The sequence below is a fragment of the Nyctibius grandis genome, chromosome Z, assembly GCF_013368605.1.
Source record: "Nyctibius grandis isolate bNycGra1 chromosome Z, bNycGra1.pri, whole genome shotgun sequence".
Classification (NCBI taxonomy): Eukaryota; Metazoa; Chordata; class Aves; order Nyctibiiformes; family Nyctibiidae; genus Nyctibius; species Nyctibius grandis.
Genome location: NC_090695.1, coordinates 43,119,328 through 43,142,090, shown reverse-complemented (window position 1 = coordinate 43,142,090; position 22,763 = coordinate 43,119,328). Strand labels below are relative to the sequence as shown.

Below are 22,763 nucleotides of genomic sequence, written 5' to 3'. Positions count from 1 at the left end.
TACAAACTTTGAGCGTTATCAGTCCTGGAAGCAGACACTGTCCGCAAAAACATGCAGTTAGTTTCAGAAAGTGCAGTTACTTAGAGGAGACTTAGCTAAAAGTAAAAATCACTGAAAGGAAAATCAGCCTGGTTTAGGCCAAACCAGGGCATTGAGTTATCCTGTAATCCTATGAACTACAGATCTTGGAGCACCCCAGCAGCTCCTACACCTTTCTTACCTAAAAGAGTGAGGATACCCTGCAATGGACCCCCTGGTATGGCAGGTGTTATGGCACAGCAGGACAACAGGCACAGGAGCCCTGGTGGGGTGGAAGCTGCTTTGTCCTCTGCAGATGGGTGTGAGTGGGCATCTCACTAGTGTGTACAACTACCTGACAAGGCAATATGTCAGGTGGAGCCAGGCTCTTCTGGTGGTACCCAGTGACAGGAGCACGGCAGTGGGCACAAGCTGAAACACAGGAAAATCCACTTGAACTCAAGAGAGCACATTTTTACTGTGGGGGTGAGGGAGGTGATGCACTTCAGCAGGTTGCCCGGAGAGGCGGCGGCACCCCCACCCTCGAGGACACTCCAGCCCCAGCCGCCCCGGCCTTGGGCGACCGCCCGGGGCCGACCCCGCTCCGAGTCGGGGTGGGACGGGCCGCCCACCTGGGCTGCCCACGGGCCCTCCCCGCCCTTCCCCTGCCCTCCCGCGGCCGCGGCTCGCCTCCCTGCGCCCCGCCGGGGTGCCAAGGGGCCGCGCTCAGCCCCGCCGCCGCCGCAGCCCCAGCCCCAGCCCCAGCCCCAGCTCCGGGCTCGGCGCGGCCGCGCCCCCGCGCTCCCGGCCGCCTCGCCCGCCCACCCCGCCGCCGCCAGCCCCGGCTCCTCCGGCGCGGAAGATGCTGCGGCTCTGCCTCCTCGCCGCGCACGGTAAGCGGCGCCGGGGGACGCGCCGCGACGCCGCCGGGCCCCCGGGGCGCGGGGTGGGCGCTGCTGCGGGGCCGGCGGCGGCCCCCATCCCGCGGCCCCCGGGCGGGCCGGGCCGTGACCGGGGCTCGCTTTGTCGTTGCAGCTCTGCGGCTCGCCGGGGCCGCCTTGCTCTCCCCCGGGTCGTGCGCCTTTGAGGACAGCGCCTGCGGCTACGAGTGGGACTACGCGCATCTGCCCTGGGCATTGCACGAGGAAGGTAAGAGCGCTGCTGTCCCCGGGGCGTGCAGCCCCCCCCCGGGCGCTGCTGCAGCCCGCGCCGCGGTGGCGGCATCCCGGTGTGCCGCTGCTCGGCTTTCCCGGGGAAACAGCCGCCGTCGGAGCCCTCCTGTGTCCAGTTTCGGTCTCGGGGTGTCAGTCCGCTGACAGCCGATCCGCAGGCGCTGCGGGGAGGCGTCCGTTCCCCCCCGCCCAGGCACAGGTCTCTCCGCAGGTTTCTGCAGGATGCCTCAGAAACCTCCTTCCTATTTCTTTCTGTTGGGAAGAGGAGTCTTTTATCAAATCTGCTGTAGGTAACTTACCCTCTTCCTCGGAAAAAAATCCCACCCATCTGTCAAATTCCTATTAAGCTGCATTATTGTTTTTTCTAAGTGTGTTTTGGGATCTGGTCTAGAAGTGGATGCATTTTCAGGGCAGGAGACAATCTTTGTGAAGAGCATCTCTACATGTTCAATTAAGACTTTTCTCCATTTTATGGTACCTACAGTTCAACAGGAAAAAGACAAGCATTAGTCTTTCAGTAAGTTGTATTAGACTTACTGACTGCTGGTGAGACAGAACAAAATGCAGTCACTGTATAGAGCTCTGTGCACCTGTAACTCTTACTTAATAAGTTTTTAGTGTAGCCTCCCATTTTTGACAGAGTCAATACAAACAAACCAAAGACTAAACAAAAATAAATACAACATGGTTATAACTGGGTAATAAAATAATTTAATTTTGGTTATGTTTTGGCTGCGAAAAGTAGTGAAAGCGAAGTGGGTAAAGTGAAAGTTGTGCTTACATAGTAGAAGGGACTACGTGTTTTCAAATTTTTTAAGCTCTAAAACAGGTGCCAAGAATAATGAAGAGGTGAGTACAGATAGAAAGAGATAGACACCCCTCATTACCCCTCATCAGTGCTCCATTCAAAACTAGCTGGTCCAGTTTTGTTATTCCACTTGTTACTCAGTTCATAATTAAGCTTTTTTTTTTTTTCTGATTTATACCCAGTCCTCACATATGCAAAGTAAGTCACCTCTAATTGTTAATTTTTAGATTAATCATTAGGGTTTGAGAATGTGCGAAGAGTGCTGTCTTCGAAAAGGCTGTGATGATGTCATGATTAAAATAGCTGCTTTTTCTCTTCTTTTTTTATTTAAATATACATAGATTTTCCTGTATTTTTGAAGATGCTAGTGGAAATTTAGTAACCATCTGCTTTCCCAGCTATGCCTCTTAACATCATGCCCTCTTAAGCTGCTTGTGTTGGAAGCAGCGCTTCCTCCTTGTGATTAATGGGGAGCCACATGGTAGTGGTATTGATTCAGCTCCAAGGGACTGTGAGATGCTGGGAGTAATACCTGCAGAAATGGATGTGCATCATGTTGTGCACATCCATGCTATGGTGCTTCAAGAAAGAGCGAAATTTGAGCAGAGATTTGGATCAGCAGCAGCCTACTTTTTTTTTGTCCCACAGAACACTATTTTGGTGGTTGTAGTTTGATTCTTCTATGTGACCATGAGCATATCAGTGGCTGCACAGTTTCTGTCATTGTAGATCTTGTTTTTCAGAGATATATAACTGAAATGTATACTGAGGATATGTGGTATACCAGCTCTCTCAATAGCATAGTTCTGTCAGCATTTCCATTATAAATCTTTCTTCTGCAGTCTGTAATTTACTCATAGTAAGTCATTCCGTGCAAACATTTGGCACACAAGGTATTAGCCTCTTCAGAAACACATTCATAGAATCATTACTAAATCTAGCTGAAAATAGTTCATCCAAATCTATGCAGCAGGTATGCAAAATCAGTATTCCTTAGATGCTCTTTTTTATCTAGTAAAACCATGTTCCATTTGGCAGCACTGGGCCCTGGTATTTGCAGGTCGGCGTACGTACATGTAGTGATTTGCTGGGACAACAGAGGAAGTTAAGGATGGGAGTGGCAGCTTAGCTTTGAATTGTTCCACTTCTCCTTGCATTGCTTCAAATTTTTTTTATTATTTTAAAATATTATTTGTAATTCAGAGTTATATATAGCAAATCTCTTATAGGGATTATCTGACTTGCAGTGCAAGTTCTTTCATCTTATAAATCTCTCAGTAGTGTGGTCTTGTGCCAAACTGTCAAGATGATGTAAATATAACTAAAAGCCTGCCCAGAAATTTCCACTCCATACTTGAAAGTTTTTTGCCTGGTTGCCAAGGAAGCCAATATCTTCTGAAGGGCCAGGCACAGAAAGGAAGTGTGAGGCTAAATTTTGCTTTTGTTTACAGCTATGCATTCCCACTTAAACCAGTAGGTTTCTAAGGTTCAACTGCTTTTTTAAATGTCTCTGGCTTCTCTTAAGTATTCTAGTAGTTCTGGGATAAGAGATTTTTTTTGTGTTTCATTTTAGAATTTTTATAATTGAAAAGATTTGGGTTTTTTTAGCTGAAGTTTTGATACCTGTAATTGACTGGCACTTTAGGTGCCATTTTAGTCAAGTGCAAAAGGAAAATCAAAACAAAATAGTCAATGCTAAAACAGATACCTGTTTCACTCTTTACTGCTTTACTCAAGACTGGCAAATCAGGCCCTAACGAAGTGGGTGTTTGTAGGATACCAGCTACACAAGAAACAAATGAGGCGTTTTACTGTAATATCTGTCCAGTGGACCAGTGCTTCCGTAAACTCCTGCTTCACTGAAACCCTCTGTAAGCCTCAAGCTCTCTCACATGGCTCTGAATTCAGGAATAGGATGTTCAAGTATAAACATCAAGGTGTTCTTTTTAACTGTCAGCTTTTTGAGTCAGTCATGTGCTAACTTGATGTTTGCATTTCAGAATTATAATGATTTTTTCCAGACAATCATGGTGCAGAGAAAAAAGTAAAATATAGAAACCACTGAGGATATAAATTTCTTTTGAGCTTACCCTATGGCTGAGTAGCACACCCAGCTGAGGTCATGGCCCAGGCTGGGTAAATATAGCATTGTGCTTGAGGCAGCATGTTCCCTAATGCGCCAGTTCTGTTTTCAGTGTAAGCTGTGAAATCCCATGCAAACGTGATGTGCTTCATGGAGTGGGTGTTTGTAGGATACCAGCTACACAAGCAACACAGTAATGTTGTTGCTTAGGAAAAGGGCATCATCACATCATCCTGGTTCTGAAATCTGGTGAGCAACAGATGAATTTGTGTATGATCAATGGACCAGTGATAAGGTCTGCAAGCTTTAAGTGATTTGCTAGTACACATAAACCAAGGTGTCAATGGTCTGTTTTAACTTCAGAGGTGTAGGCATGTTTCCATAAATATTCTTGTATTCATGATGCCTCTGAACAAATAATTTATTTTAAAAAATCCAGGTACAGAATATAAGACAAAGATCAAACTTCTTGGACCTAACTAAGGGATGAGAAATTTAGAAAGCAGATCTATGTTCATCACTACTGTGGTATTTAGAGATAGTTGCGGAGCTCGAATACTATGTTGCTTACCATTAACAGCCACAGGTATATTTAGCATGAGTTCGTGTCCAGCTATGTTGGGGCATAAAGCTTTGCAGGTGCATAGTGGCCGGTTTCCACAGGAATTTACTTCTGTGTCAGCAGTATATGTGTTGCAAGGCAGACCTGGTTAATTCTAATAAATACTGTTAAACTTTGTATGATAGGATTTCCTCAAATAATCTTGAGATTTTGTTTAACCGAATTCCGCATTTATTTCAGAGGACGGATGCGTTTTCTAAATGTAAAAAAAGCTTTAAAACAAAGGAAGATGCTCTAGGTTACAGGCACTAATCCTGAGTAGAGTAATAAGTAAAGCCATGTAGACCCACTTGAAGCAGCAGTAGGAAACAGCCTTACATCAGTTGCAGCCATTCTGCAGGGTTGGATTTTGGCCTTTTTTGCTTTCCTCCCAGCCCTGTCCAGCACAGAGCCAGCCATAACCTGACTGTAAGAACATCCTGCTCATGGCAGTATTATAGATAAGTTTCATCAGACACAATAACTATGGGATGTCTTTGTTGTGAGTCTGGACAATGTTTACATTTTTGCCAAGAATATCTGTACAGCATTTTGTGTTCCTGTGTCTATGGGTATGTTTTGTTCTCAATCTCCCTTAATTTTAAAAGAGAGCAGTTTAATAGAGCTACAAATAATGTGCATTTGGGCTGTCAGCTCAAATTTGCACTAATGGAGTTTGCTGTGCTGCATCTGCTTGCCTGGATTAAAGCATTAGATAAGAAATTCGTCTATGACCACTGCAAGCTATAGGGAAGAGGGGTTATTTATACTAGCAATGTGCTCTAAAAAGCAAGTGATCATTGTTAAATGTGCTCATACACTGCCAGTTGCACTGGACTTGGAGCTATTTTAGTAATAGTGGCAATGGGTTTTGTACAGTTGTCTCCTTATCACCTTTGCTCTTCTGCGGAGTGTTTTCAAGCAACTTTCCATGCTGATCTTCTATAGTGAGCTGTGTGGCACAAAACTGCTAAATCTGTAACTGGTAGTTGATAACAGCCGTATGCATCTGGCTCTCATATGATCATTGGCAGCTTTAAATGCATATTTTTGTGTGTACTGCTTGCCTTCTAGAATTCTGGAAGTGTGTATTACTTCAAATCTCATGTCTCCAAGGATATATTTTAATAGCATGCATTTCAGAGGTTCTTAATAATGTTTTCTTTTTCTGCAGTATTCCAGAGGAGACTCATCCTTAAAAAGAAATAGATTTCATTCAGAGGAGTGATGTAATAAATTACAATATATACAAAAATAGCCTGACTAGCTTCTCCTTAAAATATGCCTACTTTTTGTTGCATTAGTCCAAGACTCTGTTTCTGTGATACACTCAAGATAAGCACCCATCAGGTAACAGTTTATGGTAAGCAGGTAAGCAAGTAACATCACTAGCAACAGTCAGGAAACTGAAGTTTGTCTTTTGGGACATACCTATCATATAGCTACACTTTAAAATGTTTTTAAGATGGAAAATAATTTCAAGAGACAGGACAGCCATCCCAGGCCATCAGATAAGTCAGGCATGAGAGCAGCAGCATAAGGAATCTCAAATCTAAACATGGCCTGCATTCCATTTAAATAGCTTGTATTTACAGCTGTGCCATATGACTTAAAACTGACCTCTTTTAAGCTAAGCTCTCTCATCCTGGATGCCACATCACTTGGTTGTAATATCACGACTAAGGCAACAGGTAATCACTGGTGATCCTAGATTTTGTTGCACAGCAAGCACAGTTCGTATCTGATGTGTGCTGTGTCGTGCTCAGTTACAAACCTACTGGCAGATAGATGGGCACGTCTGTAGTCTCAGTTTTCTTTCCATCTGTCTGCAGTACTTTCCTGTACATAGGAAAGTAAGCAATTTGAAAATGTAAAAAAGGTGTAACATTGCTGGCTTTGTACAACCCGAAGATGAGACAAGTGGTCTCACACGTTCATGATAACTGTAACTGGGAGCAAAGTAGGGGGTAATTCAGGGAGACTTGCACTAGCTTGTACCTAGCTGCAGCAGAACCAGGCTGGCATACCACAATGCTCACTTGCTGGCAAGGTTTTCAGCTGGTAAATCCACTGTGCCATGGCAGCTTACTGGTTTGGGTCTCCCAGACCTGTAGCCTGGGCATCTCTGCACCAGATGCTGTTTGATGGAGTGGAAAAGCCATTAGAACTGGCAAACGGCCTGTTTTGCCTTGACCTGATAATTAAAATGTTTGTCCTCCTGGCCAAAATAATTGCATTTGGAGTGACAACTGTCCTTCCTAGTAACTCCCAAGGAGGGAAAAAAAAAGTCTGGCTCTCACATTCTTCTGGTACACTTAGACTCTCATGTTCTCATTTCTCCCTCACCTCTGTGTCATTCCTCCTGTACACTCCACTTTGACTACTCAGCCACTACTCTTGCGTTAGCAGCTCATTTCTTCTTCCTGTTTTCTTGTTCAGTCTGTCACCAGCAGCTTAATAGTACCATGTGTGAGTAACATTCAGCCTTACTCCAGCCTTTCCCTTCTGTTGCTGATACCAGTAGGAAGTCTAACATTTTGCTTGCCCTGGTATGACTTCTATTCCAGGCTTCTGGGTGATAGCATTTTTATTGAACTGTGCCCTAGTTGCAGTTATTAGCGTACTTTTTGTCCATCTTCAGAGGCAGGTCGTGTGCAAAAAAAGATGGCCCAGAGCACTTGATGTTCATGGAGGGTTTCATCAGCAGCTGCCTGTGTGTGACGCTTTTGATAGGTCTTGGCTTTCCATTTGTAGCAGGAGAACAAAAGCATCCTAAATTGTTATCAGTGAGTCACTGTGTGAGAGATGAGTTTCAAAGCATTCCTCTCCTCCACGGGATAGTAATGTTCTCAGAAGCGTATTTTCACATACAGCTGTTAGTGGTTCAGTGCTTAGAGAGTCAACAAGCTATTTTAGTGCATTTTACACTGAGCCATGGAAGCTGGCCACAAGAGCGGGAGGATGGCTGTTATAAAATTCATGTTTACTGAATATACCTGCAACTCCCAACAACAGGCTGGACTTTGTTTTGCATGAAAACAACTGAAAGTAGATAACTTACCACTAGAACTTGAAAAAAACCCCAAAACTGTAGGAGGGCAAAAGAATGTTTGGGAGTGGTGATGGAAGCCAAATCACCTTAGTCAAACAACTTGCATGTAACCCCAGGGAAAAACTGATTCCCTCCAGGCGACAAGGTTTGTTACTCATTAGTAGGGTGGAACAACTTATATGATTCTCCACCACTGATATAGCACTGTAAAGCACACTTACTAAGATTATATTGCAGCTTCATGTTTCAAAATGCTGCATGTTTACATGAAAAACTAGCTGTGCGTCTGTGTAGCAGCCACTCAGTATCATCCTTCTGCTCATTTGGACGTAATCCGGGCTAGCTTTAATTTATAATGCAACTGCACATGTTGGTTGCACAGCCTACCCAGAGAGCCTACAGTCACACCACTGCAGCTGCACATGTACGCAAGGTGACTATACCCAGTGTTGGCTTGAAAGGCTGCAGGGATCGGCATGTCTCAGTTGAATACTGCAGGGTGAGGTATGGTTTCCTGCCTGAAATCACAGCTGCTGTGGCTGGCTCTGATTGATGTGGATAGGGCCCAGGACTGGGAAATCAGTCTGGCTTTGTACTGTTATCTTCTCCATTAATAGGAAGTTAAATAATATGTTTTCAGCTTCTGTTATAAGCAGGATGGATACTGACCTTGCAAATATTGTTGAAATTTGCTGAAATACAAGTACAAACATGCAAAAGCACTCGCTGAAAACAGCTGGAAGTATTTTCAGTTCTCTGAAAAAATGAAAGACTTAAATGAATTGAACTAAAGTTTCTTTTTAGGAATGTAAGGTTGCATGCATGATGGATGTTTTTATATCAGTAAAACTGCTGGTAGGCAGTACTTTGTGGTCATTGCACTTATTGCACTACATATATAATCAGCTTGAAAATGAAGAGGAGAGCCAATCATTTGCCAGTTCATTTTTTTGGAGGAAAGGGAAGGTATTTTCAGCACTGTCAATTTTCAGTATAAATTTTGGTCAAGACCTAACTTGAGTCAAGATCTGTAGTGAGGAAAAATAGGTTTGCACTTGTGCTGAAGGGTGACCACAGACATTTCAGAAGCATTTCTACTAGTAAGAAAGACTTGTTCATCTTGCATATGGTACAGACTGTTCAGAGTTGTCATAGAGTCAGCCTGAAAATGCCTTAATAGTCTTACTATGTAGGATGCTACCAAATGGAAATCTTTGAAAGCTTACTGAAAAAATAAGCCTAAACCAGTTACAACTAGTTGTCTTGTGTTCCCTTTTTTTTTATAGTTCTTCCATTTTATCACCTTCTGAAATTTGCATCCCCAGCCACCATGTGCAAGAGGAGTGTAGGCAATCCTATAATTAGTTGACGGATTTAACTTATCAAAGGGGGTCAAACCTTCTGCTGTTACATCTGAAGAAAATATACTTTAAAAAAAAGAGATATTTTCCTTTAATCTTTCAGTTTTCACTGTCTTAATATTACTTTGTAGCAGTAGTGCTACAGAAAGCCAGATAAAAGGCCAGTGTAGTCATCCATGTAACTTCACAAAATGCTTTGATTGCTTAGAAGGCTTTATATCATTTGAACATATTTTATTACTCTCATTTAAAACAGTAAGCATCTTTTGCCCTGTCCTTCCCTGTGGTTTTAGGCAGCCAAAGATTCAAATCTGATTATTATAGTTCTTCTTCACATGATAATCAAGCTGAATATTCCTACAATTTTACACAACAATATGGTGCCTGCCACTTTAAAAATACTCTTTGATTAACAAAATGTTTCTTCTACACTATATGGCTGTTCCTCCAACACATTTTCCTTTGGTAAGCATGGCTGAAGATCAGTATATTAGACAACTCTAGTAGTCTGAGTAATTGTGTTGGTGTACTTTGAACGTTGTTTTAAATAGATGTATTCTCTGATAAAGTATGAGCTACATGTTAGTAGCACTTTGCTCTGTTCTGAAAACCTTGCAAGTCCTAGTATGAAAATATCCATGAATCACAGTAATTAGATTTCCCTTTGAAATGTCAGCCAAAGTCTTTTAGGAAACAGGCTTCGCAGTTTTCAATTAGTGAACCATTAAAATACTTAAAGAGGCTCTGTTGTGACTTGAGTTTCTTCAAGTTTGCTGGGCCACAAACTATATTTTATATTAAAAATGCGGGAAGAGCTATAGAAATGGCAGGGCAGATTACAGCTGTTATATGCAAAACCATAGTGAGATGCAAATTTACCAAAGGAAGTCATTCTTCATCTCTCAGATTCTCTTTTTTTTTTCGTGTTACATCATAACCATCGATCAGTACTGTAACACTGTTGCCTTATCTAGCACTCATGGTTGAAAAAAGGTGGAAGCAGGGTTCTGTGTGACAGTGGTGTCTAGGGAAATGCTATTGCATTCAGCTTTGGAGCAGATCCATTTGTGGCAAAAAGTCATGCCTGGAGGATAAGGAAGACAGACAATCCTACCTGCTCTGTGAATAAGCAGAAGATTTCCCTGTTTTCTGATGACATTACAGACCATGTTTTAATGCACTGTATCTAAGAACAACGTTTAGATTAACTATGTAAATACTTTTCTTCAATAAAGCTCTAAGTGCTCCACAAAGCACTTTCTACTTGCAGTAGAAATCCTCAGCTGATGTATAGACAGGTAAACTAAATTGTCCAATGTCACTCCCTGATTCATTTGTAGATCTTGCAATGAAAACGTATCTCCTTTCATAAGCCTGTTTTACATTTGCTGAACCATGTTTCTTCCAGCCTGGAACATAGTTTTTTGCTGTTCAATAACTATCATGAACATGACTTGAACAGCCCTTGAAGAAGGCTGGTGTCAGCAGGTAGGATGAGTATGCTGTCTGGAATAGGGAACTGTAAAATACAGAAAGGAAGCAAACATCATTTTAATGGCTGTCTCTTCACTCCAGGGTTAGATGATGAGGTTGGTGCCTGGCTATGAGCATCCAGGCTAGCCTCATATACATACAGGTATCTGTAAGGCAAAGACACTTCTGAGTTAAAGTCTTCATGGGTATTGCAAGACTTGTGAGCACTGGAGAGTCCTTTGGGAGCACATTCCATGTTTTTTATGCTGTGGCAAACTGAAGTGCTCCGATTATTTTCCATTATGTTGCAGAAGAGTCATCAGTTCTTCTGGGCATAGGTTGAGAATAGCAGGGTGGAAGGGAACCATGAGTCCAGGGGCTGTAATGGGGGAACACAGATTTTTCATTGCGTGGGGTAGGGAGAAGATATGGCCAAGACATAGTGTGGAAAGAATGAGTGGGAAATAGATACTTTTCTATGTCCATGTGGCTATTGGGCCATACCACTAAATCCCTCAGGAATCAGTGGTCCTGCCCTCAGGAGAACGTGCCTGAGCCATTCAGAGTTAAAACCCATGAGCTGTGCCTTAATTTTTTTCCTTATATTTTTCAGAGTGATGATAATTTGGTTTGTGGGATATTTTCTTTGGAAATCAATAATGCTGACTTTCTTGGGGAGTTATAGATAACACTGATTTTTCCCTGACTGTTTCCTGTTGTGGATGTTGGTAGGTCTTGGATGGCACAGCTTTATTGCAATGACTGGGTATAATAGCATCTCGGCCAGAAAATTCTGGATACCATCTGGATCTTTTGAGTTGCCTCTGATATGCTTTCTGTGTTCAGAACTCTCTTGGTTTGCTTAAGTTCGTATACCTGCTGGGCAGCAAATACATAAATACAGTGTTGGGTGTTAAGGACTGCATCTAGAAAATCTGAATGGAGGAAAATTCGATAGGAAAAATACAACAGGAAAATCTGGTTTATTTTCATTTCAAGAAAGGAGCATGTCCCCTCTCATAAAGGAGGTTAGAACTAATGACCTTAACCAATGTGTTCTGTATTTTAAAATCTTTCTGAGGCAACAATGATGATTATTATTATTATTATTGGTTTTATCACTATTGATATTCACAAGACTATATTCTTTGAGGTGTAGTTGCTCTGGGAAGGCAAGGCAATTCATGGTGCTGATGGGGAAGGCAACATGAGTTGCAGTCAAAGTGTGGGTGATATAGAAATAGAGCTGTGCTGTAGCATAGCTGCTCTCTCGCTGCGTGTGTGCTGCACATGGACGGTAGAAATGCCCAAAGACATACTTAAAAACTGTTTTCGAAGGGGAAAAAATAATTTGTCTCTTTTGCTTCTTTGTTATAGAAAGGCACCTTAGCTGAGATCAGTTTAGAAATACGAAGTTTAGGCTTCTCTTGCTGGAGAACTAACTGGAAACTTAGCTGCTGAGGCTGTAGCATTTTAAGCAATGAGAAGCTGAAGAACAAGAAAAGAGGGGTTCCAGTCTTAATTTGAAACTTTTTCTATACTTTTAGCACCTATTTACCTTTCAGATACCTGGAAGTTCTGTTTGTTTTTTTTCGTTTGTTTGACTTTCTATACCTGTAAGATCCTCATAGAGAAGGTGATGAAGTATGGGCTGGATGAGCAGAGGTGAGGTGAGGATTGAAAACTGGCTGAAGAGTTGGGCCCAGCCCAGAGGGTGGTGATCACTGGAACAAAGTCTAGTTGGAGGCCAGTCACTAGTGGTGTACTCCAGGGGTCAATACTGGGTCCAATCCTGTTCAACATCCTCATTAATGATCTGGATGGTGGATTTCATCCAGCAAGTTTGGTGATGATACAAAACTGAGAGGAGAGACTGATGCATGGGAGGGTCATGCTGGCCTCCAAAGGTACCTCAACAGGCTGGAGAAACGGGCTGACAGGAACCTTATGAGATTTAACAAGGAGAAGTGCGAAGTCCTGCACCTGGGGAGGAACAACCCTGTGCCAGAACATCTGCTGGGGGCTGCCTAGTTAGAAAGCAGCTTGCCAGAAAAGGAACTGGGGGTCTTGGTGGATACCAAGTTGAACATGAGCTAGCAATGTGCCCTTGTGGCAAAGGTGGCTAACGGTGTCCTGGGATGCAGGTCATGAGAGGTAATCCTTCCCCTCTGTTCTGCACTATCTGGAGTTCTATGTCCAGTTCTGGCCTCCCCAGCACAAGAGAGATATGGACAAACGGGAGAGAGCCCAATGAAGGGTCGTGAAGATGATAAAGAGACTGGAACACCTCTCCTATGAGGAAGGGCTGCGAGAGCTGGGACTGTTCAGTTTGGAACAGAGAAGGCTCAAGGGGGATCTTATATAAATAAGTATAAATACCTGAAGGGTAGGTTCAAAGAGAATGGAGCCAGGCTCATTTCAGTGGTGCCCAGTGACAGGACAAGTGGCAATGGGCACAAACTGAAACACAGGAGGTTCCATCTAAACATCAGGAAACACTTCTTTACGGTGAGGGTGGCTGGGAGGTGGTGGAGTCTCCATCCTTAGAGATACTCAGAAGCCATTGGGACATGGTCCTGGGCAACTGGCTCTAGGTGGCTCTGCTTGAGTAGGAGGGTTGGACCAGCTGACCTCCAGAGGTCTCTTCCAACCTCAACCATTCTGTGATTCTGTGGTATCTTCACGTTTTTGCCTGAAAGCTAAGGAAAGCCCTACTACAGTGATCTTTCAGAGAGATCTCCACCCACAATGAAGAACATGAATGAAGTTCTGGTATTTTTTAAGGTATAATTAAACAGAATAGTCGGATGTATGTGTACATGTCTGAATCCATTCATGCATATGTATATGTGAAAACTCTGCACCCTCATTCAAGAGAAGAAATGAGAGTTTGTTGTAGGTCCCCTGTTAGATGAAGGATCTCTTAATAGTTAACAGGATATGGAGAACTTGTTCCTTACTGATATTTTTGGGGCTTGATTATCATGTAGCTAAGGTTTTCTTATGCTCATGGCTGCAAAATTTCATGGGAAACAGGTAAGCTAAGGCATAGCTCACTCTGATGCATTTTGCAAAAGGGTCTGTTCTTAATAATTCCCTACTTTTTTAGTAATTTCCATTTAAAGACTTCTTGTCTTTGGTGTGTGCTGTTTTACACATGGTTGTTATCCTGAGGAAGCTTTAGCAAAATTGTTCTACTCCATCTAATCACTCTTGGCACATCATCCTGCAAATGAACCTCCTTGACTGAAAGTACTGTCTCGCAGCTGTTTAGCCAAAGTGAGTTGAGTTTATTTAAGGCCATACAACACAGTTGACAGTAATCGGCATCATTGTTTAGTGAAGTCAGCAGGGAGGCAGACGCATGAATGGATATGGACTCTCGAGTTGCTCTCAGCTCATCAGAATAAGTTCAGGCAAGCGATGAAGCAGACGTAGATGTCTGCGCTGTCTGCCTTGCATCTGTTTGGGAAATAGAGACCCTAATTCTCCCAAGCTATGTATCCCCAAGCTGACCTGCAGTTCATTATCAGTATTTATTACTGTTGTCTGCTCTTAGCAAATCACTTCTTCTCTCCTTCCCCCATGTGCCAGGTGGCTAGTGTACAGAGAAGCGTATTCCCTGCCTTAAACATGTACACACTGGTGGCAAGCAGTCACAAAAATTTACAAGCTCTAAGTAGGGGCTGGAGCCAGAAGACCAGAGACTTGGAGACACATTTTCATGTGTCACACCATGCTTCACAATCTTACTGGGACCTTTTTCACCTCAGAAAAATCATATCCGAGTACGCAAGTGTCAGGTGGTAGCCAATTTTGTCCTGTAAGATTACGGCAGAACAACAGTGAGAATCTGTAGCAGAGCTGGGATAATGCCATTGTTTTTATATATCTTGCCTTTACTTTACAGTGAGTTATTTTCCATTATAGAGCCCTACAGTTTGGTGCCATCCTTAAGAGTTCAGTAGAAAATTTACTCAATACAGGCAGCAAGAAAATGAGGAGCTTTTGGTACTGCTCAGGCTTTGAGCCATAGCTTAAGCAGCAATATACTCCTATAGCTGTGAACAAATTTGGAGCCTTCCCAGTAATTAGAAGATCAATGGCTATGGTTTTCCTAAGTGTAAACTAATTTTTGATTGTTTAAATTCCTAAGTTCTTGTAAGTAAAGGCTGCCTTGAGTGCTAGAGTACATAGGCATACACAAATGAAAACTGCAAATACAAGCATCCCGGTACCTGGATTTTTAAAGTGTACCCAATATAGCAACAATAAATATGTTTAAGAAAACTGAATCTACTTGATTTTTTTACCCTTAGAGATATGCCGTGGAGACATGATCACGTCCAGGGCACAAACAATGATAAAATCTGTCAGTATGAAGAAAAATGTCTGTTTAAAAGTCTGTATCAGTATACCGGTTTGCTTAGCATCTGCAGTTGCATATTCAGCTTCACAGTACTTACTGCCAGCAAACCAGTTACTAACATCTTCATATATATCCTTGAAAACTTATATGTAGCTATATGAATGCTTCATTTCGAGCTGTTGCTTATAGCATTTCAAGTTGGGTGACTTGTAACATTTTAAGTATGCATACATACAGCTAGGCAATGCTGATCTAAGCTATTGCTTTGTATAAGATTAGTTGAAGTTTAGTAACAGTCAGGAGGAGTTCAAACACATGAATCTTTTCTAGTTCCTATAGAGTCATTGCTTTGCATTTTACTACTTACAAGGCCTTTTGCAGAAAGATTTTTTTCCTGGCCAAGAATATTCTTGTGTGCTTAAGTGGAAACATGAGAGGATTTATACCAATACCAGATTGTTCTCTAAATATAGCCACTGTCAGTGCTTATTTTAAACTAAGTGTCAAACTGGAGAATTATTAGGGCAGTAACTGTTGTTCTTTTGAAAAAGAAGAGAGAACTTTGCACAGTGAAGTTGACATATATGGAAATAAGATGAGTGGTATGTGTAGTTTGGACCACTACATGCAGGTAAAAAGCAAAGAGCTGTAATCAGTGTTTGTTTTTATATGAAAAAAACACTCATGAATTTGGAGTAGACTTCACAGCTGGTGAGTGTTGAAGCCGAAAATAGAGTTACATGATCAATCACCCCTTACCAGCAGAGGACTCCAATAATATTCTCCTGTGCTGGGTCAGATAGGTATTTTTCTATTAGTAGCCTTTCCAGAGTCTTTTAGCTTTTGTGCTGTTTCTTTTTGATAGACCATTTTGTGTTTTCTGTTAGTTATGCATCTTGAAGGGAATTTCACTGCTATGCCTTTAGTCAACCTGCAAGTTAGTCCACTATTAGGAGAAATAACCTAGTCGCTTACTGTGAGATTGCATGTGGCACCTGCTTGTCAGCTTAGGTATCTCTGTTAGCTACTCAAGAGACGGAGAGAAAGTGAGAGAAAGGAAGAGCTCCAGCTGAAGCCCAGAGCGGTAGAAGTTTTAGTATAAGTCCATGGTTTGAAAATATTAAAATGATTCTGTGGAAAGAGAAAAAAAACCTTAATCTTTGAAACTTGCTGGAAAATGAAATTGTTGCCTGCTGGACCTCTGCACTAGCTGAACCTCCCTCTTGAGGCCTTTTCTAATTTGGTGATTGCACCATCCTAGTTTGTACAGCATGTGTATGTATGTGTATTATACTGCAGAAAACTCCCTGAGAGGGAAGGGTGGCAGTCTGAAGGGTCCTCATAATAATGCATCACTCTAGCCTGATGGAAGAAGGCAGCCTGTAAGATCTTTTGGAGAGAGATGTTTGCAGGCTGTACCTGCACAGTGAGTGTGTACATTTTACTGGTGAGTCTACTGACATGTTGCTGAGGAGGCTGCATGATATGCACGGGAAATCTGCTGCAGGGTTTCCATTAGTGCTTCTATGATGACTGTTATCCGCTGAGCTACCTGAAGGCTACAAGAAATACAGCCCTGCAAGGGCATGGATGAGAGTCTAGAGTGACAGAGATTGTCTCAAGTCATGAAAGCATTAGGTAGTTAGACCACAATAAATCTGTTGAGAGAGGGATGCTGAAGGAATCCAGGTCAAATAGGTAGCTGATAATAACAGCCTCGTGTCAGTAGCGTGTATGCAAGCACCCATAGCCAAAGAGCAATAAGCTGTGAGGGAGGATGGGCCTGCTCTGCGACAGCTTCAGTAAGCATCAGAAACAAGTATGAGATGGGTTGTTATTCTGGAGGTGAGTACATTAAGTTATTCCCTGGTCAGAATCAAATCAAACTTATTATATAGATATTACTCCAAATAATTGACTTTGCTGTTATGTTCAGTGATGACATATTTTTAGTTTTCAACTAACATAAATTAAATTAATTGATTTTGAAATACCAACAGTAGTGAAGTACTCTATACTAATTGCTTTATTCTCCTATGCTACCAAGTTATTCCACAATTGCATTCATATTTAATATCATAGAATCATAGAATGGTTTGGGTTGGAAGGAACTTTAAAAGATCGTTTAGTCTGGCCCCCCCTGCCATAGGCAGTGACATCTTTTACTAGACCAGGTTGCTCAAAGCCACATCCAATCTGACCTTGAACACTTCCAGGGATGGAGCATCCACAGCTTCTCTGGGCAACCTGTTCCCATGTCCCATCGCCCTCATTGTAAAAAGTTTCTTCCTTATGTCCAACGTAAATCTACTCTCTTGCAGTTTAAAAACATTGCCCTTTGTCCTGTCACTGGAGGCTGCGGTAAAAAGTCTCTCTTCGTCTTTCTTATAAGCCCCGTTTGTACATTGAAAGGCTGCAATAAGGTCTGCCCGGACCCTTCTCTTCTCCAGGCTGAACAAGCCCAATTCTCTCAGCCTGTTTTCGTAGGAGAGATGCTCCAGCCCTGTTTGATCATTTTTGTGGCCCTCCTCTGGACCTGCTCTAACAGGTCCATGCCTTTCTTGTGCTGGGGACCCCAGAGCTGGATGCAGTACTCCAGGTGGGATCTTAATGAGGGCAGAGTAGAGGGGCAGAATCACCTCCCTTGACCTGCTGGCCACACTGCTTTTGATGCAGCCCAGGATAGGTTGGCTTTCTGGACTGCAAGCGCACATTGCCGGCCCATGTTGAGCTTCTTGTCAGCCATCACCCCCAAGTCCTTCTCCTCAGGGCTGCTCTCAATCCATTCTCCGCCCAGACTGTATTTGTACTTGGGATTGCCCTGGCCCATGTGCAGGGCCTTGCACTTGGCCTTGTTGAACTTCATAAAGTTTGCATGGGCCCACTCCTCAAGCCTGTCAAGGTCCCTCTGGATGGCATCCCTTCCCTCCAGCATGTCAACTGCACCACACAGCTTGGTGTCATCTGCAGACCTGCTGAGGGTGCACTCAGTCCCATTGTCTGTGTCACTGATGAAGATATTAAACAGTATTGATCCCAGTATGGACCCTTGAGGGACACCACTCATTACGGGTTTCCATTTGGACACTGAGCTGTTGACTGTAACTCTTTGGATGTGGCCATCCAGGCAATTCCTTATCCATCGGGTAGTCCATCCATATCTCCATATCCATCAAATCCATATCTCTGTGTATCAAAGATTGTTCTCAATATCTGAGAATTTTCTGAGGTTAACAAATGGCTGCTAGTTTTAAATATCATAATTAATATTTGACTCATCTTGACAAGGCTCTGAATTTTATTGAACCTCATTTTTATATTCAGCTGTGTTACCGTGTTCCTTTCATAGCTGGCACAGAAGTATACTACAACAGGTCTGTCTGATGAGTACAGTTTGGTTGTAGTGGAATTTGCTTTCAGTTTGTTTGCATACTTCATTATTAGGATTATGTCTGTTTGCACGATCTGTTGCCCAGGTTTCCATATGTTGTAATTCTATGACAACACTTGTCCTAATACACAATATGACCATATACAAACTAAAAGCAAAGTTTCAGCTCTCCTGGAGCAGAAAGTATACTTCTCCTTTTCAATTAATGTTTATTAAAAGTCCACCCTGAGGCTGAATTCTAGCACCTAACTCTGAGCTATCATGGAACGGCATTCAAAAGGTGAGGTGTGATTTTATTTGAAAATTCAAGCCATGGTGCTACAATGGGAATCTCCTTCATCACTGCTTCTGCAGAAGAAATAAATGATAATGTTAACCAGACATTGTCAATGTGTGCCCAGTTTGGTTTATCTCACATTTGTTTTGATAAAACCAGGAACTTCCACAAGAAGGGTAAGCATCTTTAAAAAAGTGGCCCACAGTTGCTTTTCAATAAGAAAGACTTACTAAACTATTTCATTGTCCCATCAAATGTCTATATACCCTTTTTCCCTGAAAAAAAAAAGGATATAAATTTCAGAGGGAGAATGTGCCCAGAAGCAAATTTTAATGTTAGTGATTTTGGATGTCTTGAAGATTCAGCAAATGAGTAAAGCAGGTAATGCGCCTGACAGGAGACACTGCATTTATGCAGTGTGCAGGTCACACCAGCAACAGCAAGCCTGCACACTGTGTTCTGTAGGTGACTGCCTGATAGGGAGCATCTTCATCAGTTTTAGCCATGAAAATCAGTCAGTAGGGAATGCCTATGTCTGCCTCAGATCCTGCACCGGGGGACTTCTTTCCTGTCCAGACGAAGTTGCCAACTGCTTCTCGTGACACATTTCCTTCACGCCAAAGTACAAACGTTAAATGCCAAGAGATCTACACAAAGGTCCAGCGGGTTTCGGTAGCTCCCAGCCTTCTGCCTGTCACTGACCTGCCTGTCTGCAGGTCTCTTTGCCATACAGTTATTTCTCATCATCTGGCTGGCAGCCACAGCTTTTGCTTAGTATAAGAGGTAATTTAGCTTGTGCTTATAGTTTCTATCCAGTGGTCCACTGGCAATCCCTGAGGCCATAATTAAACAAACTCTTCAGTTGATATAGTTTTCTTTCCACATTTATATCTGATGCAGAGTTTAAGCTCTCATTTACTACTGAATTGCTTATGGAGGGAGATACAAAGAAGTAGCTACAGATTTATTCTCTCATGAAATAGCTGAGCAGAAGTTGAGCTACCCAGTTAGATCTGTTTTCAGTAAGGTTCTGTGGGTTTTATTTTCTCCTGGCTGGGCTTCACGTGATACAGAGATGTAGCTGAGGAAAGCAGGTTTAAAATTTATTGTATGCTTCTCCTGCTGGAATCAGTCTATATTCCACTGAAACAGTTTGGTTCACAGGTCTTAAAACAGCTGGGAAGCAGAGCCATTTTCCTCCCCAGAGGATTGGAAAGACAACCACGGGCACTTCTTGAGGCCAGTTTCTTGACCATTGATATTCCTATATTTTGCCTCAACAGTCAAAAGCATAACAAAGAAACATTTCCTTTATTTGCAAAATATAAAAGATATTGCAGACTTTGATTTCTTTTTTAAAGCAGATTTTTAAAAAGCCAGCATGGGGAAAAAAAAATCCCGAGGAAAAGAAAATAAAATACAGCATGTTTAAATGCCCAGAGAAGTTGTGGATGCCCCCTCCCTGGCAGTGTTCAAGGCCAGGCTGGAATGGGCTTTGAGCAAGCTGGTCTAGTGAAAGGTGTCCCTGCCCCTGGCAGGGGGGTAGGAACTAGATGATCTTTAATGTTCCTTCCAACCCAAACCATTTTATGGTTCTGTGATTCTATCAATAGCCCTGCTTGGTTGCTTTCTTTGTATTGCATGCTGTATCGCTTGCTCTCTAAAGCATTGTGTGCTTTTTTGCTTCTTAAAAATTTACAGAAAATTTAGTTACCTATTTGCATGATGTATTTTATTGATTCCCCCCCCTTCCTTAGTATCTTTCTTTTTTAAATAAAAAATAAAATCTATGTAGCAAAGTTCTGGTTTGCAGTGACGTTGTGAAATTATATTTTCCTAAATTCTAAATGTGAAGATTTTTGGCCCTAGATGGTTGTTGTATATTAGGTCGGCTTGCATCAGCTTCTTGGTAGTGTTAGAGACCAGACTTCTGAAGACTTGTGTGTGAGACCTTGTGTTTTCCTCTGTCAGAGCACAGCAGTTGTTACAGGAATACGGGCTCAGTACTTTGGGTTGTTTCAATATCGCACATTGAAAAGTTGTCTTTTTTTTTTCAAGTTCACAACAGTCATAAATATTTCTCTTGTTTTCCGAGATAAAACTTGGCAAGCAGCTACGCTTGTGGCCTAATTTACTCTGAGCTTTTGAGGTGTGGAGGAAGAGCAGCAACTCTGGGCGTTTCACCCTCTCTGTGCTGTAGAAATGGGTCTTTCTCCTGCTCCACAGTGAAGGGAGAGGCTGGGGACCATGTCAGAAAGTTGCACTGATAACGTGTTTCATGGCAAATGTCTCTTGTGTGTGAGTTGTGGAGCAGCTGTCAATGCTATTTGAGTTTATAGCTTGGAGCAGAGGCTGGAAAAGACAATCCTACACCTTCACTTTTGAGAGATGGGCAGCATATGTGTGAATTTGAACCCAAAATAAAGGTTGTGGAGCTAGTCTAATCACTTGTCAACATTTAATAAGGAGTTAATTGCCTCTGTAATCTCAAAGATGTCCATTCATACTTCTTGGGAAAATACAACAGCAAATTTCTTCAGTAAACAATGATTTTTCTCTGCAGGCAGCACAAGTTTCTGGCTTTGCAGGGTAACAGGGAAAACTGGTGGGATCAGCTGCTGGGACAGTTTGAGACTTGAAATCATCTTTGTTTCTTGACACCCGAAACAAAGCGGTGAGTCATGGCCAGTGACCAGCCAGGCATGCCGGGACTCCGGCCGGCGCTGCCGAGCATGGAGAGCAGCGTGTGGGAGTGCCCCGAGTTCCCCCTGAAGGCTGCCTGCTTGCAGAAAATACTTTTCCAGCAGAGCGTTCACGGTTCCTGGGGAAACTGTAAACATACAGAAAATGTGTTGGGACCAATGCTGAATGTGTTCGTTGACACTGTATGAACTTTGTTAACACCTTCTAGCAAGCGTTCCAGCATTTGCCTTATCTCAAATAACTTTTGAACTATACTTAATGGCAAATAAAATGCTAAAAGGCTTTCTCAGAAGAACTGGACTGAGGACTTTTTTAGAAAGGCCACACAAAGCTTGGCAGATATAGCAAAGTTATTTCTGCAGGGTTTATTTTCTGCATAGTTTATTTTTATTTAGAGTAAGTATGAGGCACATGCTGCTCAGTCAGGCTCATCTGTTGATAGAGCTGATACCACAACCAGCTTGGGCAGTCCTCCATGCTGAAAAATGGCAGCAGGGACTGAGAGGGCATGGAAGGGAGTATTTCAATGTGCTTGTTTTACACTTAATTCTTCCCTGAGCATTCATCTGTCCCCACTGTTGGGTACTAGCAGCCAGCTGGGAGGGTGTGAGATCGGATCTGCTGGGGCCTTTTGGGGTCCTTTAATTACATCCTGAACAATAAATCAGGGCGCACATTTGCAAGGGAACAGCTCCCTGTGGGTAGTGTTAAGTACCTGGTGAGATTTAGCAGCCCAAGTGCACTAAATTAATCTAAATGGTATTTTATGGATTTACCTAAACTTCACTAATGTCTGTGTGATCACCCTAGGATATTTAGGATGTAAAGTAAATAGAATGAGGCCTAATAGCCTTAATAATCCATTGCGGGGGGGTGGGCGGGAAGAAAATCTAATGAGGGCCCATAAACTCTAACACTTTGGAAAGTTTTGACAAGCTTTTACTTACTTTAGCAGTGAAATGGGAGTCAGTGAGGATATCCTGAAGGAAACTGTGTCATGAACTGGCAGGGTCGGATGGATAGATTTTTCCAATGACCGGTTTGTATCTCAAGTGCTATTTCTGTCTTCATAAATGTGTCTTATAGCTCAACCAGGGTTTGCTAAATGTTCTTGCAAGCAAATGCCTGAGGATAATACTGAATATTCGGTGGAATGACATTGCAGTAAGTGCTAAAATTCACCAAAAGTTTCAGCAGCTTTTCACTTCCAAAGTTGTCTAGAAAAAAAAAGGAAATATCTGAGGCCTGTGTTAGGAATAAAGTCTGAGCACCTGCGATGACAAGTGTCCCTGGGCAGCTGGGGAACGAGTGAAGGGGCTGCCGGCAGGAATTCATTTGTTGACCATTGCCTAGCGAGGGGAATCAGAGAGGCCACCACGACGTGACAGACGTGTGAAGAGTGGACAGGGCCAGACAGATGGCAGAGCCCTGTGCATATTCTGGGTGACATCCGGT

At 42.6% G+C, this 22,763-nt stretch overlaps 1 protein-coding gene across 1 annotated transcript in view; it reads left to right on the top strand.

The window, feature by feature from the left end:
• Nucleotides 1-838: 838 nt before the first annotated feature.
• MAMDC2 (MAM domain containing 2) overlaps nt 839-22,763 on the top strand; it is a 62,642-nt gene continuing 40,717 nt past the window's right edge. The window contains exons 1-2 of the mRNA XM_068423210.1: nt 839-911; nt 1,054-1,167. Of these exons, the coding sequence (XP_068279311.1) occupies nt 881-911; nt 1,054-1,167 (145 nt within the window). The 5' untranslated portion in view covers nt 839-880. The remainder of the gene's footprint in view (nt 912-1,053; nt 1,168-22,763) is intronic.